This window comes from Poecilia reticulata, chromosome 17 (assembly GCF_904066995.2).
Source record: "Poecilia reticulata chromosome 17, P_reticulata-male-v2, whole genome shotgun sequence".
Lineage (NCBI taxonomy): Eukaryota > Metazoa > Chordata > Actinopteri > Cyprinodontiformes > Poeciliidae > Poecilia > Poecilia reticulata.
In genome coordinates, this window is record NC_088846.1 from 17,160,065 (window position 1) to 17,186,864 (window position 26,800).

The following is a 26,800-nucleotide window of genomic DNA, read 5'->3' on the forward strand; positions in this document are numbered from 1 at the left end:
TTTTTTTCTCACGACTTCTTTCTCTCTGCTCCTTTCTTCTTTTTTTGCTTCTTTGTTCTTTTCTTTCTTCCGATGTTTGCTTTCTTGCTTCTTTCCTGCTTCTATTATTTCAGTTTCTTGTATTTTTGAGTTTTCATATATAAAGTCTGCCCACTCTAGAATATCTGCCGTAAATTCAAAGGGAAGTTTGGCATTTTATATTTTTTGAATTAACATAATGGACCGAGAACTTGGAAGATTTAAAACACATCTTCGCATGAAAAATGTTTGGGAACCCCAGCAGATATTTAGATATTCATCCAAACTGATCATAACAAGCATTACATATTTTTTTCTGTCAAGCTCTTCTTGTTTCCTCACAGAGTGATTGTCTGTTCCTTTTCAGACTCTGCGTTGCCGCCCTTTCAGTAAACAGTTTCTGTGGGAGTCGGGAAGCTCTGTACGGCGTGTTTGACGGAGACAGGAATGTGGAAGTGCCCTACCTGCTGCAGTGCACCATGAACGACGTCCTGGCCGAGGAAATACACAAGACAAAAAGCGAAGAGGATTACATGACCAACACCTTCCTCGTCATGCAAAGGTACGTGATCAGCAGTAATACTCTACGTTCTCTAAACGACTGGACGTTATTTTGCAAGCAAGTGATTGTTTTTGGTGGAGGAAGAGAATTTTGGTGGTGCTTGGGAATTTTTTGCTGTTACAAGAGAGTGGTAATAGATATAAAAAATGTGGGTTAAATGTTGTTTTTGTGTGCTGTCAGTGATAACACTGCACAACTTAAAAGTTGTGTTTTCTTGAAGCAGTCTGTTTGACAATCAGTACTTTGTTTTGTTTTGGTTTTTATTTGTTTTTTTCAGAGGGCTTTGACTACAGTGATGTTGGGTCTATTTCCAAAAAGAGTTTAGCAGATTTTTAAATACTTTTTATCATCAGCTTAATTATCGCAATAAATGCCAGAAAGTCTTAGCCACAGATCACCCGTCCTTACCATCAAGTCGTCAGAGATTATGGACGGAAAATGAATCTGTTGACCAAGCCTGTCCCATGCCCAGGGTTTTAATTTCTGGGTTTTGAATGGCATCATAATTATGTTTGTACCCACGGACTCCCTCCTGAATACTTGCAACTTAAAATCTGTTCAATAAACCGTCGTCCTCTCTCTCTTGTTTTTTCATCCTTTTTCCTCTTGAAGGAAATTGGGAACAGCCGGACAGAAACTCGGCGGCTCTGCAGCTCTGTGTCACATCCGCCACGACCCCACCGACCCCAGTGGCTGCTTCGTCCTCACAGCAGCTAATGTAGGAAAGTGCCAGGCCATCCTGTGCCGGGACGGGAAGCCCATGTCCTTGTCGCTTCTTCACAACGTGGGCCTTGAGGAGGAATACCGTAGGATCAGGCAGCACAGAGCCATCGTGACTGAGGTAGAGGTTCCACTAAAAAAAAAAAAAAAAAAAAAAAATGAAACAAATCTAGTTTCAAATGTTCTCTGTATTGATTTCCATCCTCCTGTCTTCCAGGACAACAAGGTGAACGGGGTGACTGACTCCACGAGGATTATGGGCTACTCCTTCCTTTACCCCTCAGTCATTCCTTGCCCCTACGTGCAGACGGTGACTCTCACCCCTCAGGATGAGTTCTTCATCCTGGGCAGCCGCGGGCTGTGGGACGCCGTGTCTCCTACGGAAGCAGTGGAGGCGGTTCGGAATGTCCCGGACGGTCTCGCTGCGGCTAAGAAGCTCTGCACCCTGGCTCAAGGCTACGGCTGTACCGACAGCCTGAGTGCAGTCGTGGTGCAGCTCAGCGTAAGTGAAGACTGCTGCTCCTGCTGCTGCTCTGACCCGCCCCAACCTCCCCCCAGCCCCGGCCTGGGCGCCTACCCGACGTCGTCTTCTGCCATTAAGGATCGACCCTCGGACGGCTCCCTGCCCGTTCCGCCGTCTTCATGCAGCGAAATCAGCAGCGAGATCAGCACCAGCGAGATGAGCAGTGAGGTGGGCTCCACGGCCTCGTCCGACGAGCCCCCGCAGAGCTCCTTTGTGCTGCTGCAGGATCAGCCTCACCACCCTCAGCTTCACTTGCACCATCAAGCCCAGCTGCTGTCTCTACAGCAGCAGCAGTCCCACACCACCTCCCAGTCCTGCCAGTATCTACTCCCAGGTTCAGAGCTGGCTTCCGCTCGGAACTGCTGTGCGCTCCACCCAGCCTGCCTTGCCGGCTCCTTTCAGAGGCAGCTGTCCAGCGCCACCTTCTCCAGCGCCTTGTCCGACAACGGGCTGGACAGCGAGGACGAGGAGCCCATCGCCGGCGTCTTCTCCAACGGGAGCCGAGTGGAAGTGGAGGCAGACGTTCACTGCCTGAAAGCGGAGCTGTCGCAGTTATCGTCGCCCCAAAGCCTCGTACCCGCATCGTCCGGCCAGGAACGCACCTTGCTCAACCTTCCTCCACCGCCTCCACCCCCGTGCACCCCCGAGCCCCTGGAGGACGGGGTCGACCTGAACCTGGCAGAGGCCGAGAACGGCTTGGAGAGAGACGAGTCGTGGCAAGGCGTGGGAGCAGGAGCTGGGGACGGTGGGAAGTTTCCGGGGAAGAGGAGGGTTAACGGTTCGGTGGCGCGTCAAGAGAAGAGTCACAACCTCATCGAGGTGGCAGCCGACGCCCCGTCCAAGAAATCAGGGGGTTACTTCACAGCTCCGGCTCAGCCCGACCCGGACGACCAGTTCATCATCCCCCCTGAGCTGGAGGAAGAGGTGAAGGAGATCATGAAGCAGCATCAGCAGAAACAGCAGAAGCCAGCCGGGACGGATCAGCCGTCTGATTACTACGACACCCCTCTCTAGACGGACACAGATTCATCTCCTCTACAGCACGCCGTGATTCTTCCGCTCATGCCCACGGACGGGTGGGGTTTTGCCTGGAGGCTGTAGAATGCACATGTGAAAGTGTTTCACAACAGGCTTCTCTGCCATGTGCCACCTCTTTGGAGGAACATGTAAGGAAGCATTCTCAGAGTGAAACAAGCAAATGAGCCCTTTAATGATCCTCAACCTCCTCAAATCGCCTGAGAGGACACAAATTCCAGAGTCCGTGCCCTTCTCGCAGACCCGACGTTTTTTTTGTTTGTTTTTTTTTTGTTTGTTTTTGTTTTTGCAGTACATAATCAACACTAGTCTATTTGCAAATAGCATTAGCTTGTCACCGTACTTAATATGGATAACGAGTCCATGGTTTATTTTGTTTTGTAAGAACTTAAATCAGTGTGATCGCAGTGAAGTTGCTAAAAGGAACCTTTTGAAATACAGACTCATCTTTTTATTATCAATCGACTTTTGGTGAATCATACGCCATTAATACCACACCTAACTGTTTTAGATAGGGCACTTAAAATACTGTATTTCTTCAGTAAATCACAGCTCTTGGCCTGTAAAATGACATAGAGATTTTTTTGTAGAAAATTTCCAATACTAACTCCTAGGAGTTGCATACTCTTTATGGTGACTCAGTCACTTTTTTACTAATCTTCTCTGAGAGAAATGGTGATTCTTTTTCAATGATTGTAAATAAGAAAAATGTTGTATACTGATGCTTTTAAAAAGGAACTGTATGTCGGTGAAGGCTTTTAGCTGTGGGGAGGATTTATTGTTTGCTGTTATGGAGGCGTGCCCCCTTTATCTTACGGTGTAAACCCACAAACACAACATCGACATCACAACAGACACACACACACAAGTGTAAATGTGCAGTTGCAGGAAGGAAACTAACATTCCGTACAATATTTATACACTAAGTTGCAATGGTTTGCTCCACTTTGTTGAACTGTGATGTCCTGTAGTCATCACTGTATCTACTGAACACTAATAGGTATTTGCATGCACACGCAAATAATCACACGCACACACACACACGCACACCTGTACACATGTACACATGAGACATTCACATACATGGATACTCACAGGTAATTAGTCCCACCTCCCTCCTACAGTAACTGTTATCACCGGCATGACTGTGTCTAGTTCAGTAACACCAACAAGTATAGCCACACGGAAAAGAGACACTACAAAATGTTCCTGTCTTTGGTATAATAAATTTTAAATTTGTGAATATAAGCGTTGTTGTCTGAGACTTTATTTTTATTATTTTTTTTTTTTACATGTTAACAGTTTTATGCAAAGATCACAACCTTAATAAAAGCCTCATTTAGAATATCTCCATTTACGCATTAAAACTTCCTCCATCGTGCCCATGACTTTACATCAAATGACCAATAGGTGGCAATCTAAGGCAACGTTGGATTTAATCCTGCTCTCCGTCAACAGCTGTAATGTTTTCATTGAAAAACAAAGTCCAGGTTATTGTTAGGGTCCATCATTGGCATGCACATTTTGCATGTACATGTTGCTGTCGTTGTTCATAGCCTTTTTCTTGTACTTCTTCTTCATACAGAGGACGCTGACTACTGTGATCACTAACATTGCTCCCAGCACAGACAGGGAGGAGGCCAGTGCTAGAGTGGTTTTATCCTGCGTGGAGCCTTTGTGCTGACAGACAATCCCGTAGTACCACCAGTCGCTGCCCACCACACACCTGCAGAGCAGATGAAAGGGGATAGAAATAAGAAAATCTGACCGTTGTGTTTTCAGTATCCCTATGTAGTTTCAAGGTTTCTAAGGGATCTTAAAGAGTCATGAATTGTTTTTAAATGTAAGAATATGAATTTTTACATCCTAAAATGTCTTCAGGGCATTCTGATAATATACTGATATAAGCTCATAAATTAATTTATCACATGCTGATGTTTCTTTTAAACAATTACTAATTTAAAATAATAATAACAATAATAACAATGTCATTCATTAATTCTGTTCCTGGCTAAAATAAACTCAACATGTTGCCTTGTGCTGTGACAAAATTCATTTAGCAGTATAACTTATTCATTCCAGCTTGTAAACCATAAAGTATTCTCTTGAAACTTTTTTTTTTGCTTGTTTTTGTAACCCTTTTAGGAAATTGAGACCGTTTTAAACAAATTATTTCTCATAATCCTTGTAGGTCTTAAATTCATATGAGTGTTTTCAGAAGGCATTGATAAGTCTTATACCTGTCAATAACAAAAGCAGAGTTTCTGAAGGAAAATAGCTAATCTTTGGTATAATTTGGGTATTTCGTTGTATCATTAAAAAAAAAAAAAACAGCTTAGCACTGACTGGTTATTTTTTACAGTCAAAACCTGCTCACCTGCAAGAAGGCTTCCCTTGATCCTCAACGCAGATTCCACCATTCTGACACAGCACATTTTGGCAAATATCTGAAGCATTAGTGGTAGTGGATGTGGATGTGGTAGGTCTTAAGGTTGTGGGAGGCACAGGCTGGGATTGTGTCAGATGGGCCACATCTATAAACAAAGATAAGATAAATGAGCGATTATATCCTTACATTGCTTTTAAATGTGCAAGAGAATGTATTTTTAGCGCAGTTACAACCCTGATGGTAACAAATAGGTTCGCAGATCAATCTTATTGTTTTATGACAGCACGCTTTGGATTGATTATATTGGTTTGATCTCTATAGGTCTATATAATCAGAAGGGGTCCCTCACAGCTTATGACACAGAGAAAAATTATGATAGACATGGACAAAATGGGGAATAGTGATGATGGGACAGGTTCAGAAAAGTAAGCCATTCCCCATCCATTGCCAAAGAGAGCTCTTTGTTGTCAGCTCCAGGAATCTGTGTTGTTCCGACATAGATTTATTGTACGCATCAGAATGTTGTGGTGTTGGGAGCTGGAGCATTTTCAGAGGAGCTGACGTTGAGTTTATGTAGTAATTTGTTGTCTTTACCTTCCATTGTGAGTAGAAAGATGGCATCTCCTCCCTTGATAAAGTCTCTGCTCTTAGCTCTGAGGTGTGTGAGATACGCTGGAGTACCAAAACCCGGCCCTCGGAAATACTTGGACCCATCGGTATCCGTCACCTCAGTGCCAACCTTCCGTGGATCATCCCAGAAGAAAAGTTCCGAATCTGAAACAATGTTGAAAGGTTGCGTGAAGTTTAAACTATAAAGAGCAGCTTAGTGTATGTCACACGATTTTTTTCTGTGAAAGCCTCACCTGTTGCCTTCATGGTCGGGTCAGTGGTGATGCTGCGCTGATTGGACATGCGCTTTTGAATGTGAGGGTGCTGATCCATCAGCATCATGGTCATCTGCTTCCATGGGCAGGGCCATGTTTGTCCGGTGTCCCCCTCCCGCGCCACGAGGTGAGCGTAGGCAGACAACTGCCCAGAATAGCCTCCTGTACCGCCGGGGTAAAGCTGCATCTGGAAGGTGTAACCCTCCTTGGACGTGAAGGGGGGGCTAAAGATGGAGGTGTCGAGTGGGGTCGTATCCATGACATGGCTGAAGTTTTTCACCCGCCATATAAACTCGGGGCAGGTGGTCTCGGAAAGGTTAATGTCATCCAGTGATAGTCCTCCTGCTGCCGGCCCCGAGGCCCCCTTTGTCCCTTCAAAGACAACTCTGAACTTTTTTTTCACATCTAGACTCACATGGTGCAGCTGCCACAAATCCTGAGGAGATCCTATGTGAAAATGGGGGAAGAGGATTGAAATTAGAAATCACTCGACGGCTTCATTTCTCCAGAAGAGCTCTGTGAGCAGCATGGCTTTGACATGGTCACCAGTTAGTGTTGCTATAAAGCGCAGCGTTCCACTGGGATTAGCTTCATCGTACTCCCTGACGTGGATCTTCAGGGTGTCGCTGGGACCAGCACTGTTGTAGTAGAAAAACTGCAAACACTGGTACCCTCTTTTTGGATAAACAAGCCTGCTCTCCAGCACGGCTGTGTCTCCGGTGTTGGCCGCACCAGTGCTAAAGTGCATAAAGTATCCTGATCCTAAACAGAACAAGGGCATAAAATATTAACGTCAGTCATAAATTGTATTTGCACTGTGGATGTGACAGTAGCAGGATCACTTTAGCATTCCTGGTAAAGCTCTGTAAAAACATTTTAATTTAGTACTGTGAAAAGGACAATAGAAGAAACACCATGTACTTATTTTAACTATTTTTTCAAAATCTGGAAAGATAATTAAAATATTTTTGTAGGAGATGAATGTGAATTTCAACAAAAAAAACAACATATAAATATATATATGGTCTGGTTTAAACTTTTAAAAACATTTACAAGTACAGATAGATGTGAAGGAAAAGGATGAAAAAACTAAATTAAAAAGGAATTTTTGAAAATCATGTGTTGACATTCTCTATTACTTTTGTTCAATTAAATAATGAAAAATAAAAGATTATGAAAGATGCTTTTGAAATCGAATTTAAATTAAACTCATTCCTTAAATGCTACGTTTATTTCAACAATGTCTGATATCTCTCTAAGATCTATCTCACCTGTGCATTTGCCCATATTGGAATAGTCCGTGTCGGGCCCTCCAGCAGCACTAACGACCCTCACCCAGTCGGCCTGGTCCCCATGTCCCTGGATCATCCCACAGATATTCTCACGCTCAAAATCACACGAGTCCAAGAAGGTGGAGCCTTGAGCTAGAAAAAAAAAATGTGGTAAGCAGCATGTGTAAGAACAGTAATAAACTCAGTGTAGCGTCATTCTGTTTGTTCACATGTTTCAACGAGGCCCAACGGGAAAAAAAGTGACCTTATCTCAGCTGAATGTTTCTACGGAAGCGCATTGCTATCAAGCAGGAAAAAAAAATTCGAGCGCTATCACGTTATAACGTGATACGTATCTTGTTAAAACGTGATACATATCACGTTATAACGTGATACTATCTTGTTAAAACGTGATACATATCTTGTTAAAACGTGATAGTTATCTTGTTAAAACGTGATATGTATCTTGTTAAAACGTGATAAGTATCTTGTTAAAACGTGATATGTATCTTGTTAAAACGTGTTACGTATCTTGTTAAAACGTGATATGTATCTTGTTAAAACGTGTTACGTATCTTGTTAAAACGTGATATGTATCTTGTTAAAACGTGATATGTATCTTGTTAAAACGTGATATGTATCTTGTTAAAACGTGATATGTATCTTGTTAAAACGTGATATGTATCTTGTTAAAACGTGATATGTATCTTGTTAAAACGTGATATTTATCTTGTTAAAACGTGATACGTATCTTGTTAAAACGTGATAGTTATCTTGTTAAAACGTGATACGTATCTTGTTAAAACGTGATAATTCTATGTCCAGGAAGTGGCGGTATTATGCTAGGCTTGTACAGTGGCTGACATTAATTGGTCAGGTTTCCCTTCATGTTTGGTCTACACGGATATGGATGCTGTGGTTAAAACCATTAATAGCTACTCTGAGCAGGATCCTACACAGAACGGGGCTGCACAGAAGGAAACGTCTGTTTGGTTCTCTAGCTGTGACGGCGTTCCTGACTGTCTGGATCGAAGCTGAAGTTGGCTTCCGTTTGTAGCTTCTGATTCGGGAAATGGCTAAAGAGCAATTAGAACGGAGGCTCAGATGTATTTGCTGAACATTTTCTGTAAAACATTTTTATTGAACAGTACAATAGGTGCATAACGGCAACGGCTGTTCGTAACCAAGCAACCAAAATAAACAGAAGGCTAGATAGTGGCAAAAGACAAAAAATTAGATCCTGTTAAGCATACTTCAAAATAAAAGACTTCCTCTCTCTTCCCTTTTGTCAAAAATAAATCATAAATAAAGCTTTGAATTTAAGTATTTTTCACATCACCTTTTTGTAATTATGTACAATCAAGTTACATTCAGTAAATAATAATAAGCATTTAAATTATACTTAACATATGACTGTAATTAAGTAACTCCGTCCATTTTCTTTACACCCTTGTATGTTAGTGGGCTCGGGAGGGGTGTTGGTGCCTATCTCCAGCTGACATTCTGGGCGAGAGACGAGGTACACCCTGGACAGGTTGCCAGTCTGTCGCAGGGCAACAAAGAGATACACACACACACACACACACACACACACACCTAGGGACAATTTGGAGAGGCCATTTAACCTGACAGTCATGTTTTTGGACTGTGGGAGGAAACCGGAGTACCCAGAAAAAACCCACGCATGCACAGGGAGAACATGCAAACTCCATACAGAAAGACCCGTGCCAGGAATTGAACCCAGAACCTTCTTGCTGCAAGGCATCAGCTCTACCAACTACACCACTGTGCAGCCCTGTAAATAAGTAACTAATCATGGAATTAGATTTAACATGCAAGTGTTAAGAAATCACCTGATATGCTTTAAAAACAAACATACATCGACACTTCAAATCTGGAGTAGATTATTCTACGCCAATGGCAGAATATTTCAAACCTAGTTTGTGATTTGTGAAACCTTTATCTGAATTGTGAAACTTCAAACATGAGAGATTTAAAAACCTTTTTGTATCTGGAATGCATTATAAATGAACTATCACATTTACAATATTTGCTATTATTTTAGCTTTCTGTTTTCTTTCATTTTTTGTCCTAGAGCACCTGCCTTTCTGTTTGGCTGTTGTGGCTTACAGGGATGCATTTTAACTTGAGAGGAAGTCTTTTATTTTGAAGAATGCTTAACAGGATCTAGTTTTGTCTTTTGCCACTATCTAGCCTTCTGTTGATTTCGGTTGCTTGGTTACGAACAGCCGTTGCCGTTGTTCAGCAAGTGTACTGTTAAAAAAGATAAATCTGAACAGAAAATGTTCAGCAAATACATCTGAGCCTCCGTTCTAATTGCTCTTTAGCCATTTCCCGAATCAGAAGCTACAATCGAAAGCCAACTCCAGCTTCGATCCAGACAGTCAGGAACGCCGTCACAGCTAGAGAACCGAATTGACGTTTCCTTCTGTGCAGCCCCGTTCTATTTAGAATCCTGCTAAGAGTAGCATGCTATTAATGGTTTTAACCACAGTGCAAAGCAGCATCCGTATCCGTGTAGACCAAACATGAAGGGAAACCTGACCAATTCATGTTAGCCACTGTAAAAGCCTAGCATAATATCGCCACTTCCTGGACATAAAAGTATCACGTTTATACAAGATACGTATCACGTTTTAACAAGATAACTATCACGTTTTAACAAGATACGTATCACGTTTTAACAAGATACATATCACGTTTTAACAAGATAATTATCACGTTTTAACAAGATACATATCACGTTTTAACAAGATATGTATCACGTTTTAACAAGATATGTATCACGTTTTAACAAGATAACTATCACGTTTTAACAAGATACATATCACGTTTTAACAAGATACATATCACGTTTTAACAAGATAATTATCACGTTTTAACAAGATGTATCACGTTATAACGTGATAGCACTCGAATTTTTTTTTTTCCTGCGTGATAGCAATGCGCTTCCGTACGTTTCCATTACTTTTGTTTTTGCTAAGAGACAATGGCCCCGTATGGTGTTGACTCTTACTGCACTTGTAGAGGCGGTTCAACTTCAGCAGGTCACTGTCGCTGAACTCCATCCGCTGTCCGATGACATCGCTGAAAGCAGGGATCTTGGTGACGATGGTGGGCTCAGAACCGTTCTGGAAAGCGCCTTTGCTGTAGTGCATCATGGAGTTGTAGTCGTAGGGCACGCCCAAAGAGCTGGAAACGGTGTCATCATATGTGTTGAAGTTGTGTTCTCTGCCTATAGAAAAAGAGAAAAAAAAAAGAAAAGAAAAAACGGTCTTTTTCAACACACTTTTACAAAATTCTTAAAAAGTTTGTTTATTCATAGGTGTTTAAAGATGTTATAGAAACTGCTAACCTGTCTATGGAAAATATACTTACAGTTTAAAGGAAATGATGAGCATAGGTCAATTTGTTATGAATATACTTATCATGTATGCAATAAAACAATCGGTGCACTAAAAGAAGTAATAAAACTCAGAAGCAGCAATAAAATTCTCTTAATTTATAAATTATGCACAAGTGAACATTATTTACTAGTTACTTGACTTGTGAACGTAATCTGTTGCTCTGGAACTTATTTATGCAAAGCACAGAAAGGACATTACCGACTACTTTTTATGTATTTCATATAAAATAACGATGAAACACAGAAGTTTTTGAAACAATGTGTGAAACATCCTAAGAGGTAAGACTACTTTTGCAAGGCACTGCATATGCAATCGTAGTCAAGATTTCACAAAAAGAATCATTTTTGTCATAAAGAGAAAACTAGTTAATACCTTCCAAGATGCGGTCCCACACGATCTGCACATAGTCATCGCGGTCTGACCTGGACTGCTCATGCCAGAAGCCCAGAGCATGAAGGAACTCATGTTCTATCGTAGCGATGCGGTCGCAGTTCGTTCCTATTGACAACCTCTGCTTCCCGACCTTGCGATTACCAACAGAGGAGAAGCAGCTTTGGGAAGAAAGAGAAAAGCTTTTATGAACATCAAATTAAACCAGCAGAGCCTTATCTCAACGACTCCTTCTCATGTGCTGAATTAGTAATGCTTTAATCCCCAAGAAGGTACAGCTTGTCTTACCATCTAAAAGGGTAAAAAAACAAAAGTAAAATAGAAAATAGGTTCTTCTTGTCTTACCCGTTTCCTTTAAAGATGGAAATGTAGTTTTCTTCCCCGCTCCATGGTTTGAAGTCAATGCAGGTCTTGAGGCGGTACTGTTCAAAGGCCTTTAGAATTACGCCTTTTGCATTGATCTCTTCAGAGGAGACAACACAAGCAAATCAGGTCTATTAAAGTTTAAATGTTCTTCATCAACAAAGGTTCATCATATGTTAACCTGTATATCTGTCGCTGCTGTTACGCCTGAGTCCATCAGATCTCTGACGGTAGATGTTGGTCTGATGCGGACATCACTCACTGTCTGCACTTTCACCTGAGGACCTTTTCATCACTATTTCTTCCTTGTACTACTTTTGATAGAGGAGCAGCAGGTTTGAAAATGCCCTGACTCAGGCTTCCAGCTTTTGCTCTTTGGCCTTTATCAAACTCACATACTTGCGGTTGCCCACATCTGCTGCTCACTTTCTACCCAAACCATCCCATCCACTGATATGATCAAAATTTAATAAGTGTTATGTTCTTCACCTGCCATGTTTTACATATTGAATAAACCATGAAAAAGTGATATTTAGATGCTCACAGAAGTACTGTCTTTATCTGTGTTTCTGTATCTGCATCTGACTATTTTTGTTTTGTTATTTAATTTCAATTTTTTTCTCGAAACCACACAGATCCCAGTGCAGTATTATGAACAAACAACTTTAAGATTGTCACCACTCTTATGACACGTCATAATGATTGTTGATTAACTGACAGTAATCTTGGATCTCTATCAGCTTTAAAGCTCCAACAATAAGAAGATGGCACAACAAGTTCACAGTGTTTCATCAGTAGGGCGCCAACGTGTTTTATGCACAACAATTTATTCTAAAACACTTTAAGGAAAATTTTCTAATAAAATGTTAACAAATAAAATAAAGTTGCAAATATGTAGCACAGGTAAAAGCTGTGCACTGTTGCCAAGTCATGCTGAAATTAAATGCAAATATTGAGTAAATCTGTTTGCATTAATTTATTTTCAGGCTATATTTTACCAAATGTCTCAACAGACACTCTTACCTAAGTCATCTTCCATGTAGTAGGGAACAGTTGTTGGCCACTTGTACTCATCCCCAATGATAGAATTCCGTGTTTGTGTCTGCAGCGGCAAGAATAAGCCAATCCCAGTAGAGAGATAAATGTGATTTTACAAATGTCACATGTGCTGATGAAAACTAAACAAAATATTAAAATTTACCTCATCAAGTACAATGTCTCCCTCTACCAGATTCAGCCCTGCCTCTGTGAGGACATACAGCACAGATATTATCGGTTTAAAGGGTAACCAAGCGCAAACCAGGAAGAAACGAGGGATAAAGTGGCCCAAACTGTTGTCTCGACACACCTTCATTGATGTCAAAAATGTCGAGGTCTTGTCCACCGTCTACATTAAAGTCTGCGGAAAACAGAAATAAATAAACGCGTTGAAGACATTTGTGTTTAGCATTATGGAAGAGCGAAGTCCACAGATTTCTAAAGAAAATGCTTACCTGATATCTTTGCAGTCGACTATATGATGGATAGTAAAACGGTAGAAAGTGTTGAATAACAAAGTAATTTAAAAAAATACATATATATATATTTCACATTTTAAAACCCATACCATTAAATCAAATCAATATCTTACCAAACAAAGGGTGGTAACACAGAGAAGGCAAAAACTGTTAAGTACAAGAACACCGATTGGTTCTCCTCCTGCCATGTTGTACTGTCTTCATTGAGAAGTAAATAAATGGCAGTGACTGTGCAAAGTTAATGCTAAGGAGGCAGAGATTACAAAGGTGTATGTTGATGATAAAGCCCACATTTCACAAGTCAATAACTGACAGAGCCATAAACGGTAAAGTTACACAACAACTTCGCTCCCCTCTGCTTTTATGCCAACAAATCTTTACACCTTGGCAAAGTGCCTTAGAACAGCCAACAGAGTATATCTCAGGGATGCAAAAAAATTATTCACACACTTGAATTTTTACATCTTGTTTAGCAGTAACCAAATACTTTAGTGCATTTGATTTGGATTTTAGCTAATTAAGCAAAGTAAAGTAATATATACTTGTGAAGTGAAAGAAACAGGACACATGGTGTTAAAAAAAAAAGTATTGGTAGTCGTGTCTCTCTCAATATTTGCTTCTACCAGGTTTTATGATTGCAGGATGCTTAATGTCACTGTCTCACATACAGGTCACATGTATTAAACAGGGTTGGCATAAATGTTATTTTCATAATTAGGAAATTGTAAAGTTTCTGCAAAGAATAAATCATTTTGATTCTTTTTCTTTGCAAGTGGTCATGCTGTCTTTAAGTACTGATGAACATTTCCACACCAATGTTGCACCTTGGATTCAGAAAACACAAGTGTTTCTTGATGACAATGGTTTTTCTTCTGTAGCGCATGACTGACAGACAAATAGCTGTAAAAACAAACAGTGCAGATAAACTTTAGGCTGTTTGGTGAACATTTTTAAAAATGTTTTTTTTATTAAAGATCAAGTTTTCTTTTTTTTTTTCTTTTTTTTTGTTACCAGGTAAGCAAAATCTTTTGCAGAAACTGACTTTTTAAACCATATACTGTCTGTTTTATTGTGCTTCTTTTCATCACTGTGGTTACCTGCTCATTGTCTGTCAAACCAAATGTAGCTGATTGTTAAAAAAATACTTTGCTGTCTGTGGCCCCAGCACTGGAATGTCTCCACAGACACCAAGGTCAGACTAACAAAAAGAGACACATATCAATAACAAGGTGAACTGTTTGAAGAGGTTTGTGTAAGTACGGTGATGTTTATGTACAAACAGCCCGTGATTTGACTCATTTTAATTTTTAATCTGGCATTGTTGTAGCATTTGCTGTATGTAGTTGAAATTATCAATCATATTGTAACATTTGCTTTTATGTGTAGGTGGCACATGTACATCAAAAATCAGAAAATCTTTCAAAAGTTCATTTTCATCAGTAATTTACCTGTATATTTATTAAAAACCCATAATTTAGTCACTCGGACAATTTTAATATTTTGTGGCACCAATTAGCAAACAGTAAGGAGTAAAAAGTCACCGCAAAAGACACCGACTGTTTATAGAGTACTTTATTCAATCATATTTTTTTGGAAAATTGAGTGGAAGGAAACCTATGACTAATATGTTTCTTGGAGACTGATTTCATTTTCCAGAAATACTTGGCACCTGTCCTTTCAGGCAGAGGTACAAATCCTTTTTTTCAACCACAGTATCATTGTACTTGATCAGGGGGGAGAACACTTTCCAGCTGATCTGGAAGACGGACACCTCACCAGATTTAGACGTTGCCTCTTGAGGAATAACCTTGAATCATTTGACCCAAAATTGTTAAAAATAATATGTATCCTATTCATGATTTTTTTTATACAATCAAATTAATAAATACACAAAATAACACATATGCTGAAATAGTTGTTTCTTTCTGTAAAATGCCTCCATTTTTCCCCCCTGTGATTATGGTGGAAATAGGACAAGCAAAGGGAACACAATTACACAGCCATGTCACAGAGCAGATTTTGTATAGTTTGGCTTAAGTGATTACCTATTGATATTTCCTCAGCCCTGCTTTATATTCCTTAAAAAATGGGTTTATATGATAGATGAAGCCAGTGAAGCTGAACTGATGCATCTAGGTCGCTGGCAATATTTTCCTTGGAGCTTACTTTAAGCTACAGGATTTATGTATATTTTTAACCAGACATTCCTGCAATGTTAACCCTCATAAATCAGACTTTTTGCCCACTTTTGAGGTCTGATGAATTCTTTTGCAGAAGTCTTTGATGGTAACTTAAAATGAGTTAAGAATAAGCTTGAATTCCAAACATAATGCACTTGATGTTTTTAAAAGCCATACAATGTTTATGACCCTTGAAGCCCTTACAGAAAACTTCAAATACCGTCTGTCTTGCATCATTTGCATTTTGTTGCATTCGAACACAGTGAGATATGAACTGATTCATCAATAAGTACTGCTCAGATATTAGTGATTTAAAGTGTTGAACCTTAGGTATATTTTTCTCATCTAAACAAAAGAAGCAGATTTTTTTTAATGGTATAAGAGAAAATGTTGTGAATATGCACACAACAGTGAATATCCAGTTCCAATATGAACTGAATATTCACAGTTCCAATATGAATAGGTTGGAATATATCATGCTTCTTTGGTTAAAGATGCTGAACAGTGTCGAAGATGCTTTATTTCTGTTTCCAGAATCCTGTGTGTAAGTCAAGTACAGAGCAGTGAATAAGTATTCTTCCTCCTAACAGATAACCTTTATTACAGATGTGATAAACCATCCAAACAGTTTCACTCATGTTTCACTCATGAGAAGCTCTTCCATGGATGGACGTCCTTTTGCTTTTCTTCAATCATCAACACTGAGGCCTTGAGGTGGCTAATGAAACTAAACCCAACAAACTTGTCAATCACAATTTCTTCATGGATTCACAAAGGAGACACTTACTTTTTTTCTGTAATTTATTTCTCAAAATAAATGAAATGATCATTTGAAAACCGCATTTTCTATTACCAAAGATTACACTTTTTTTGTTTTAAACTGGTTAAATGATCTAAAAAGTAACATAAATCAAGGAAAGTATAAAAATTTAAATAATAATAGAATAAAAGCTATAGAAATCTCGAAGGGAGCTACTGTAGCTCTCGATTCTTGAATCAGAAACTCAGTGTGGGTCGTGAAACATTTTACTCAAATCCTAAAAAGTGTTGGAGCCAAAATGCAGAGAAACTCTTAGAATTTTGCTTTAAAAGAAATTCTTAATATTAAGAAATACACATATTCATACAGTTAATATTCTATTTAATTGTGGTGAGAAAAATATTTTTTTAATAACTCTGGATGTAAAACTGTGCTGTCATTTTTCAAGGTTTGTCTGCCTCTTCCACCCCTCATTACCCGTGTCCAGTGGGCCAGTCTGTCAAAGCCGCCCCACCAGCAGCTGGGCATAGCAGGAAATGCCACTGATGAAACTTCCTTGCGTTGCCTCATTGATCGTAGCAGATTTTTAATCTTCTGCAAATTCCCAAGCTGAACATCCATCCTGAACGATTGGAGTTTAAGCCTTTGTTAATTAATGATGAGGAATCATTACTATTCAGAAATGGAAGTTTTGAAATTCAAATGGAAGTTCCTCTAGTCAAAAAGGTTATGAAAGAATTTATTTCATCTAAGCTTTCTAAAAATCTTGTGATAACTATTTTAGTCTTTATCTGAAATTTTATGTTTAATTTTTGTGCCTCATAATATCTGGAAATGCTTTATCACATTTATTTTCTTCCAATTCATTATAGAGTCCAAAGTATTTGGGGTAAAAAAAAAAAGAAGAAACAACCAAACAAACAACAATAATTACAAAGTAGCAATTGGTAGGGGAGAAATAACATGTCAAACATGGAGTGAAAACCCACAACACGGGGGGTGGGGGGGGGGTCTAAATCAAATTACATAGTTCAAAACCTGGATAAAACAAAAGGCAGAGTTCAGCTACAGTAAGGAAAACAACAGCAGAGAAAGAAAATATTACAACACAAAGATTGGCAACAGGGATTAATTTGATTTGATTAAAGTAAAGATGAGAATCTAAAGCATGTTATTGCAGCTTGACTTTAGTCACCTGTGATTTAAAATCCCTTTCTTCTCTGACTTCCAAGCATGAATTGCAATGTGAATTGTGAATTCTGTGTAAAATGAAAGGTGTTTCACAACAAGAACTGGAAGTTAGTCCACTTATCTGTAGTCATGACTACATAAGGTGCCTGTGGCTTTTTTCCCACCAGGTGAAATCCTCCTGAGCGCTCATTCTGTAATCCCACCGGACCACTTTGATGTCCACGCTGTGTTTTATCTTATCGTCTGCCTTCATTTCTCACCTCCTTCTGCGGACATGACAATTAAATTCGTTGACAGCACCATTACAACTGGAATAGCGCTTTCATCTCAAATTTGTCCTCAATCAACTCCAGGCTAACCTGCCTGTTGGTTATGTGAGTATGAGGGTGAATTCATGAATATTGGGAAGAAAGCGAAGGGGGCGAGGGACACACGAGAGGCAATATTTTCACAGAGGGATATTCTTTTTGAAGATAATTCCTACCTGGTTTCAAAGTGTGACAGAGTGGATTGTTTCTCGTTCTGCTCGTTCTGGAACACACAAAATTCATTTTGAAGCTGCCACCACATGTTCCTTTTGACCCAGTTTGATTGATGCCAGAAATGTTTGTGTGGCTTCTAATTAAAAAGAGCCACATCGCTACTGTCTTGATACGTGAAATGCACAATTGCTACATTTTATTTCATTTTTTTAGTTATTACTATTGTCATTATGTTACAAAAATCAGAGGACACAAGGCTTGGAGAATTTTAATGTAACTAAAGATGGGATTGCTAGAGTAAAAAGTACATTATCACAATGAGAATGTACATTTATCCTTGTCCTCCAGGGCTTCAAATGAAATAAATCAATGACTGGTAGTAAAGGCTCTAGTTTAAGTCTTGTAAAAAGGTTCTTCAAAAAGAATCTTCCTTGATACGTGGTACTTCACAGGATTATGTTTTTTCATTTTTATCACGTCACGACATAATGACATTCTTAATAAGTATGTAAATACTTTGTTGTGGTTGTTTGTTTTGTTTTACAAAAGTTACTTATTGCAGCTTTAACCACTAAGATCTGTGTAACAATTTGTAAAAATTTGTGATTAGGTGATTAGATTTTAGATAATAAGATATATGTTGCATACTGAAAAGTTCCTAATTCAGAGACACCGTCCATTAATAAGCTCTGATAAATCAATGCAAACTTTGATACTAAACTGAAGTCTAAGTCACTTAACCCATTATTAATGAACACAGTGATGAACATACTGCCATTGGAAAACCTGACACAAAGTTCAAATAGACAGGAACTTTGCTATATCACTAAATCACAGAATCCCACGATCATAAAAGTAAAAATATATGTTGCATGTCTTTTTTTTTTCTCAAGGTGGTCAAATCTAGACGCTATCGCTGCATCGGTGAGAAGTGAAAGTTGGTCTGGAGAGTATTATAAAAATGTCATATTTTCCAATAAATAAATAAATTTCATATTTTTCCAATAAATAAATAAATTTAGAAAAGTGCTCAATCTCCTGCTGCCATAGTTGCAGTGATCAACACCTGGCTAAATCACGATGACTTTTCACACACTCGCATCCTACCGACGCGTGGATGCGCTCATCTGTTTACTTGCCACTTTTTTTTATCAAAATTAATTTCGTTGGAGGTGCTGTGACGCTTAATGGAGCGAGGCACAATCAGCTTCTCTACCCCCCACCAGTGGACACGAACCTGCCCACGTGGACGTCGAGCGGTTATTGACGTCATTAATTGCTGAGAGCAGGTCGCTGTTTTGGGGGCATCTGGATCTTCTGCTCTGTAGTGAAGCCTCTCGACACAGACGCATAGTAAAACCCAGACTGACAGGCGCTGCTGCTGCTGCTGCCGCCGTTTTGTTTGCAGTGGACTCACTTTATTTGGCGTTAGCAGTGTCGGAGGTGTGAGGGAAAATCAAAGTTTGATGAACGCATCGTGTTCTGTTGGAAAGTAATTACTTAAGGTACGTTTTATTTATACTTTGGTATTACTTAACTGACGAGAAAAAGGGATGAGTGAAAACGTTTGAAACTTAGTCCAATGTGGCGCCTAGATCCGTCTGTTTGTCCATAGGTGGCAGTCTATGAACGTGAAAAAATAGACATACATTTTTTTTTTTATAATGTGAGGAATTCCAGCGCGTTTTTTGAGGAAAACTGAGAACGTAAATATGCGGAGGCCTACTTTTAAGTACTCTCATCAGAGTAATTCAGTGTGTGTAATTGTTCTATCTGGGTAAACATTATTGGAAGTAGACTATAACCCCATTAAGTTTTGTGACTTTGCACATGGAACATTTCTCTGCTGATTTCAGTTTATCAGTGCTTCACAGATGACCGTGTTAATTGTTCCCAGGATACACTTGGGACTTTTTTCTTTGGGCAACGTAGAAATCAATCTGTTAAGTATGGTGTTTATTTTTATTTTTTATTTACATTTTTAATATCTCGTTGAACAATTTAATTAAGCTTAATGAGATGTCAGTAATTGTAATAAATATATGTTTTTTGTTGTTGTTTATTTTTAGCCATCCACATCTGGGGATCATATTCTCAATCTACATCAAAAGTTGACTGCTGCATGGTTATTCTATGTGAATTCAGTTTTTGGTCAATTGTAATGATTGTTAAATAGTATCCCATTCATTCGGCTTCAGTTAATGTATATTTGGCAAGGGAGTCAAATAAAAGTGGCTACTATATCATCCGGGGCAGAGGAGCGGTCAAGTGGCAGCAGATTGTTAACTTCTTGAAGCACAGGTGGTAGGGTTAATGTTTTTAACGTTTCTGTACATGATGAGGCAGGGTGTCTTGGTGGTTGACATGTTCACAAAATAAGGAATTGTTCAGCTGAAATTATTTATTAACAGAGATTCTAAAAAAAAATTTATAAAAATGCTAAAACAGACTGGAACTGTAATGTCTGGACTTAACAAAAATAAAACAATGTATTTTAGATGGGACTCTTGGCTGAAGACATGGCGTTCCACTCCAGCATACCTGTGCCTCTGGATATAACTGTGGCTGTGGTCTACTCAATTTTCGGTGAGTTAAGTCTGCAGAACTTCAAAGGTAATTTTTTTTTCTGTTTTTAAATTACTCTTGAACAGACCAACAGCTGAGTTAATAATTTTGTAAATGAGTTTTTCTGTGAGTTCTGCTCAAGCGGGGATGAATCACAGCATGAGAAAAATACAGCCCAACGTGAAGCCATGCCAGCTCCCTTCTGCTGTTAGGCGTTATGGATTCCACTCGTTTTACATTACATCGCCACTTATCTTCTTATTTAATTATTGCTCCCGTTTATAGTCACTACGGGTTCAAAACGGCAGGTGTTCATGTAATATTATCTGACACAACACCATGAAAGGCCCCTGATAACCAGTTCTCTGGTCCCAAAGTTGACTTTCATCCTATATTTTGATCTTGGTTGTATTTCCAAGAAGAGCCTACAATTCCATGTTTCTGCAGATGCAGTTTGCATATGAATGCACTGTACTCTATTTAGTGTCAGCTGTCACCTGCATGACACTTGTACAGTAATGCTCTTAAATGTCCTCTTCTAACATGTACCAGGTTGTGATGCATCATGTAATAATTTAATTCTTAAACAATCCTATTCTACTTAATGCACCTGTTTTACCTAAGGTTTAAATCCAACTAATTAATCCAGTCAATTTTAAAATATTTTGTTTTCCCAAGGTGGTTAAATACACTTATGGCAAAATTAATTAGTCAGCTATAAATGGCGTAATGCTATTGGAGCACAGGCAGTGCAGTCTGAAGTTACTTTGTTTCATGCCCAGGTGTCTTCAGCTTTTCAACTTAATTGGTGCTAATGTTAAAGTTATTTATTTCAACACTCCTGGTCAGAATCAGAATCACTTTGTAAATCCAGATCTTTTTTTTTTTTTTAAATACAGGAACTAATGTAGCTCGTGTCTTGGATGCTTGTGGTTAGGTGATTTATGATTTTAAATATAGGACATTACAACCAACTATGCTTCAAAACCTAAAATGTATTCTTCAGTCTTCCTGCCGTTCCACTGAGGTAGGCTAGCTGTTTCCCAGAAAACATGAAATTGTGGTTTTGTTGTTTTGCAGGAGTCTGCTCACTATTTGGAAATAGCACACTGCTATATATCTCCTACAAGAAGAAGCACCTGCTGAAGCCTGCAGAGTACTTCATCGTCAATCTGGCTGTTAGTGACCTGGGTCTCACGTTGTCCCTTTATCCCATGGCCATAACCTCAAGCTTCTACCACAGGTAATGAACTTAGCGTGTGCTGCAGCATTGCAATTAATGACAAAAACAAACAAAGACAAAAAATATTTTTCGTCATGATGGCAAAATGAAATACTTTCAGTTTTTTCAAGAGGCACTCTTTAGCATTTCATGGTTGTTTAATGCACGATTGATGAACCCTGTGATTGCCAGTGGGCTTACATTGCAAATATAGTTCAACTTACTCTTTTTCTTTGTCTTTCCTCACCTTCTCCCTCATTGATCATTTCTGCCGTTCTGCTTTCTCACACCCCCTGCCCTCCCACGCAGGTGGCTGTATGGGAAAACTTTGTGCTCCTTGTACGCATTCTGTGGCATACTGTTTGGCCTCTGCAGTCTGACCACTCTGACCCTGCTAAGCACGGTGTGCTTTGTGAAAGTGTGCTGTCCGCTTTACGGTAAGCTTTTCAAGAAAGTTATGTTTGCAATCTAATGTCATTAGCCACCATCAGGTCACCTATAAGAGTAGAGGCTAGTAGTTGATTTATTGATGGAAATAGCAGAATGAGCCTTCAGTGAAGCACACATTGGCCTTCCTTTGTGACTGTCAAGTGAAGGGGCTCAAAGATGACCTCTGATGCAGATCTCCAAGGCTTGCCACTCTCATTCTCTGAGCTCGATGCTCCATCGAGCTTCCTCTGGATATTGCAGTTCACTTACGATGTACAGTAAAGTTGCTCCTTATAGTTGGATCACAACTGGTAGCTACGAAGGTGTCCCGAACCTTCAATCGTAAGCCAACTTCAGCGGCCGCTTCGTCTAAACTATAAAAACTCCAGACGGTGAAGCTCTGAGTCCATGAGAGCCACCAGCTGAAACACGTTCTATCTTAGCGGCCACACGAAAAATAAAGTCAGGAGTAATAACACTATTTTCTAATGAAGTTAATGAGCTTCAGCTTATTGATAACCCGTTAGTAGGTTGCCATCGTTCTTGAAGCAAAGTACGGTGTGACGCTAACTGACCAATTGGGGAAGTTGTAGCCTGATGACGTCATTTGCATTTTTTGTTTCCCCCTTTTTCCGAGTTTTGCGGGGAAAATAGAATGTGATAAATAAGAAAATAAGAAAATACTAAATGAATAAGGAAAATGAGAAAATTAAAAAATTTTCAAACAAATGTTAAATGGAAAATAGATAAAAGAAAAATGGGTAAATAAAGGGTTATAAGAGAAATTGATTAATGAAACTGGGAAATAGAAATCGGGTTAATGGAAAAAGAAAATTGAAAAATGGTTCAATTAAAAAATAGATTAATGAAAAATGGGTAAATATATAAAGGGATAAATGAAAAATGGACAAATGAAAAATAGATAAATGAAAAATAGATAAAAGGAAAAAGGGGAATAGAGAAATTGATAATCTGAAAAATAAATAAATGAAAAATTGGGTTAATGAAAAAGGGAAACTGAAAAGTGGTTAAATGAAAAATAGATTAATGAAAAATGGGTAAATGGATAAATAAAAAATAGATAAATGAAAATTGATAATATGAAAAATAAATGAAAAATTGGGTTAATGAAAAGTAAAATTATTTATTTAACTAATTTTTTATTTATTTTTCTACTTTTCTTCATTTATTGATTTATTTTACTCATTTTTTAAATTTATTTCACCCATTCATTTATTTATTTAATTTTGGCTGAAATGGCTCTCCATAGAAGCAGTCGATATAACTTGTGATCCTGGTTGATGTTCTGTGGTGGTTCTTTAATCTGGCCTGAAGAAAGTGTCATCCATTTAATCTCATAGAAAGGTCTGCACATACCTGAAGTTTTGTGAATAAGCTTTAACGTTTGTCTTTTTTTTTCTTTTTGTCTCACATTAATGTTTCATATCATCAAAATGCTTTCTCATAAATAAGAAGTTGCTTCCTGAAATTAAAAAGAAAATTACATCTGTTTGCATTTCTGTTAAATTTTTAACCAAATTTGGTATTTTGTTGTTTACCAGATTAGTCCAACGCAGTTTGAGAGCATTCCACAGAGAGGCTTAACCTTTAAAGATGTTAAAAGTTTTGCTGGCACAAGAATTTTGGTTTCTATTTAGCATATGTAGATTAAATTACATTATCCCAACATGTTGCTGTATTTATGTAAACATAAATACAGCAACATGTTGTACAAAAAGCACACAAGGTTTTTCCTGTAATTGAATTTCAAAACAATTACATTCACATGCAGTCATTTGCATTTTGTTTGCTGGTTCACATTTGCCTGTGTTTAAAACAACAGAGTGTTGATGTGAATGTAGAGCAACATTTGCACCAGGAGGAGCATTCATTACAGCATACCTATTAGATCGTTACATCTTTTCAAGTTTTATAACTACATTAATGCTGTGTTCTTTCCACCCAACATTAATATTTCAGGGACTGAATACAAATCGCTATATTGCTCAGATATGTACAGTATTTGTAAAGCAAAATGAAAAGGCACATGATTTTGCTGCTATTTTCACAAGTTCACATTACTGAGACAGATTTGTGGTCAGTCTCACAAAATCTCATTAAATAAAGTTCCAGGTTGAATAACGGCAACAGTAGAAAATTTTAAAGTTAGGGATACCTCTGTAAAGCCGGTCCAAAACCCACTAAAATTTATTCATGGTATTTTTGAGTATTTGAAGGAGTACATTGTTCTGTGTGAAGTTTGACTATGAGTCACCGGTAAGGATCTGCACATGACAAACTTGAAAGAGTTGGACCAATTTCACAACCTCTGCATATATGTGCAGTGAAGCACATCTTTCTTTGAGAGGGAAACATCCCCCTCAATGTGCTAGTTCCAGAAAATTGCTTAGCAATTTAACATTTTTGACCCATCCCACTGCTGTTCAGTGTTCTTTTTTTTCTTATGTGAATCTTGGTTGATCCGGCTTGAGTCAGACTTCTGGTTTGAATACCACATTCGGAACAAAACAGATAACAGGTACAAGGAGCTAGTGAAAAACCAAAAGTACCTTTCTGCTCTGGGGTAAGACAGTAAGGTCAATATGAGTTTGCCCTAAAATATACTTTCTTTTCTTCTAACTTTCACAGCAATTATTTCAATAATTGACAAATGTGCTTAGTGCAAGGCAGTCAGAAATTCTTCTTCTTTGTTACCTCTTAGGCGGTCAACTCTTCATTTTTGTTTACCATCTCTTGTGAGAAACGTAACACTTTTCAACTAATAATAAATTAGCGAGATTGTGGTGTAAAATAAGCAGTTTGTGTAAAGTTGATTAAATACTTGTCTTAAAATAATTTGCAATAAGCTGGAATCCTTGTCCGTTTCGACAGGAAACAGGTTCAAGCCTTTTCACGGCCAGCTGCTCATAGCCTGTGCTTGGGTCTATGCGTTGCTGTTTGCCTGCTCCCCACTGGTCCACTGGGGAGAGTACGGACCGGAGCCTTACGGAACCGCCTGCTGCATTGACTGGCGCTTGTCCAATAAGCTCGGCACGGCCCGCTTGTACACCGTGGCGCTCTTTGTTTTCTGCTACATCCTTCCGTGCTGCGTAATTGTTGCGTCCTACACGAGCATCTTGGTGACTGTGCAGGCGTCCAGGAAGACCATGGAGCAACACGCATCAAGGCAGACGAGCATGAGCAGCATCCAGACGATTATTATCAAGGTGAGGTGAGAGGCTCAGAAATGATTTAATGATCACATCTTTGTTTACTTGAAGACTGATCTAATACTTTTTGATTGGCTTTCATCCCTGATATGCTGCATTATCATTGAATGCTAAAACAAAGACAACCCCCCCCAAACATTCTTCCTAATAATATTTGACTCAACAGGAAAACAAAAGGAAAAACAATTAACATCTTATTTAGACAAACACATGCATGTTAGTGTATGAAGTTTCATGGAGTTATTGGCACGTGCTGCAGTTTTAAATGGATAATACAAACCCACTTCACCTTCAGCTCTGAAGAAGTAATGCAGAATAACCTCCTTTAATTCTACTATTGAGAGATGTCACTTTTTCACAGAGTTCTAGTTATGTATTCACTTTCTACTGTGCTTGTTTTTTTGTTTTTTTTTCTTCAAGCTAAGCGTCGCTGTCTGCATTGGATTCTTTGCGGCATGGAGTCCATACGCCGTAGTTTCCATGTGGGCCACCTTCGGAGAAATCGAAAGCATTCCCCCTCTTGCATTTGCAATGCCCGCTGTGTTTGCAAAGTCGTCGACTATCTACAACCCGATGATCTACCTAATGCTGAGGCCTAATTTCCGACAAATCATGTGCAGGGACCTGGGAACGCTATTCCAAGCATGTCTGAAGGGATGCCTCGTGTTCAAGGGCCAAGCGAAATGCTGCTCGAAACCAAACGTCATGCTCAGACGTCGCACAGCTCACAGACAGACCAACCAGCCTCCCTTATCCATCTCCTCTACTCAGCCGCCTATAGTGACTCTGAGGGATCTCAGGTGTCAGAGGTGCCTGGACAATTTTGAATGCTTCAGACACTACCCTCAAATGTGTGGGATTGCTAATCCAGCCGCCAACACAGACTCATCAAAAGATCAAGAAACTCCGGTTCTGCAAACATTTAGCCAGATGGATGAGAGTGAGCATCCAAAGAAGTCCCTGATGGCCACCGTAAGGACATCAGACACAAACTACTTCAATATCAGTTTGGAGATGGTTCCCAGGTACACAAAGGAGGCTTGGCCCTGATAATGTTTAGAATGTGTCTGACATGTTTAGAAAATGCGGAAATATCCATCCATTCATCAAAATGAGAGGCTACACATGCAATTTGAACCTGGAATCATCCTACACCAGTGCTAACAACAAGAAGCTAATAACTGCCGTTCCATAAAGCCTGCAAGAATTTTTTAAAATAAGATTCAGGAATTTATACTATACCGTTGTCTTTTTTGGCAACAGCTATGTCCTGCAACATGTTTGTCATTTTCTTTTTATTTCATTTTGCTATGGACAGAAACTGAAAAAGAAAAAAAAAGTTATACTTCATTTTCATACTTCATGTCATTTAATCCATTTCTGAAATCTTACTTCGGACTGTGCTTCGAGACTTACTTAATATAAAGGTTAGGATCCATATTATTTTAGGGCGAATTGGCTTAGGATAAAAAGGAAAAAGTTTGGTCAAGTCTTTCACTAACTAAAAGAGGGTTCTGATGTGATAAAATAGAAATAGGCTTAAAGATTTAAACATTTCTTTCATATTAAAAAAAAAAACAACAGCTCATTGTTGAAAAATGAACTCTGACCTTATCTAAGGCTAGTGATGCCTGCAGTTCT

At 38.9% G+C, this 26,800-nt stretch overlaps 3 protein-coding genes across 3 annotated transcripts in view; 2 read left to right on the plus strand and 1 right to left on the minus strand.

Annotated features, from left to right (window-relative positions):
- phlpp1 (PH domain and leucine rich repeat protein phosphatase 1) overlaps positions 1–4,106 on the plus strand; it is a 50,855-nt gene extending 46,749 nt beyond the window's left edge. The window contains exons 15-17 of the mRNA XM_008434046.3: positions 386–580; positions 1,193–1,421; positions 1,518–4,106. Coding sequence (XP_008432268.1) covers positions 386–580; positions 1,193–1,421; positions 1,518–2,837 — 1,744 coding nt within the window. The 3' untranslated portion in view covers positions 2,838–4,106. The remainder of the gene's footprint in view (positions 1–385; positions 581–1,192; positions 1,422–1,517) is intronic.
- Positions 4,107–4,204: 98 nt separating this feature from the next.
- On the minus strand, positions 4,205–13,519 carry mep1bb (meprin A subunit beta b). The gene is made up of 14 exons (XM_008434045.3): positions 13,214–13,519; positions 13,077–13,095; positions 12,932–12,982; positions 12,785–12,828; positions 12,607–12,685; positions 11,566–11,683; positions 11,203–11,381; positions 10,440–10,658; positions 7,403–7,555; positions 6,678–6,893; positions 6,111–6,578; positions 5,842–6,021; positions 5,236–5,392; positions 4,205–4,584 (listed from the first exon to the last, which is right to left on the minus strand). Exons 1-14 carry the CDS (start codon positions 13,286–13,288, stop codon positions 4,356–4,358), a joined length of 2,187 nt encoding a protein of 728 aa, XP_008432267.2. The 5' UTR covers positions 13,289–13,519; the 3' UTR covers positions 4,205–4,355.
- A 5,096-nt stretch (positions 13,520–18,615) lies between these two features.
- opn7a (opsin 7, group member a) lies at positions 18,616–26,661 on the plus strand. The gene is made up of 6 exons (XM_008434044.3): positions 18,616–19,218; positions 20,212–20,299; positions 21,359–21,521; positions 21,810–21,937; positions 24,822–25,156; positions 25,580–26,661. The coding sequence occupies exons 2-6, from the start codon at positions 20,212–20,214 to the stop codon at positions 26,207–26,209; spliced, it is 1,344 nt and encodes a 447-aa protein (XP_008432266.2). The 5' UTR covers positions 18,616–19,218; the 3' UTR covers positions 26,210–26,661.
- Positions 26,662–26,800: the final 139 nt, after the last annotated feature.

Coding starts and splice junctions, on each gene's coding strand:
- mep1bb (XM_008434045.3), bottom strand. CDS start 13,288: ATGGCAGGAGGAGAACCAATCGGTGTTCTTGTACTTAACAGTTTTTGC. Junction 12,686..12,784: donor GAGACATTGTACTTGATGAG/GTAAATTTTAAT, acceptor TTGCCGCTGCAG/ACACAAACACGGAATTCTAT. Junction 11,684..12,606: donor CTACATGGAAGATGACTTAG/GTAAGAGTGTCT, acceptor TCTCCTCTGAAG/AGATCAATGCAAAAGGCGTA.
- opn7a (XM_008434044.3), top strand. CDS start 20,212: ATGGGACTCTTGGCTGAAGACATGGCGTTCCACTCCAGCATACCTGTG. Junction 20,300..21,358: donor TGTGGTCTACTCAATTTTCG/GTGAGTTAAGTC, acceptor GTTGTTTTGCAG/GAGTCTGCTCACTATTTGGA. Junction 21,522..21,809: donor ACCTCAAGCTTCTACCACAG/GTAATGAACTTA, acceptor CCTCCCACGCAG/GTGGCTGTATGGGAAAACTT.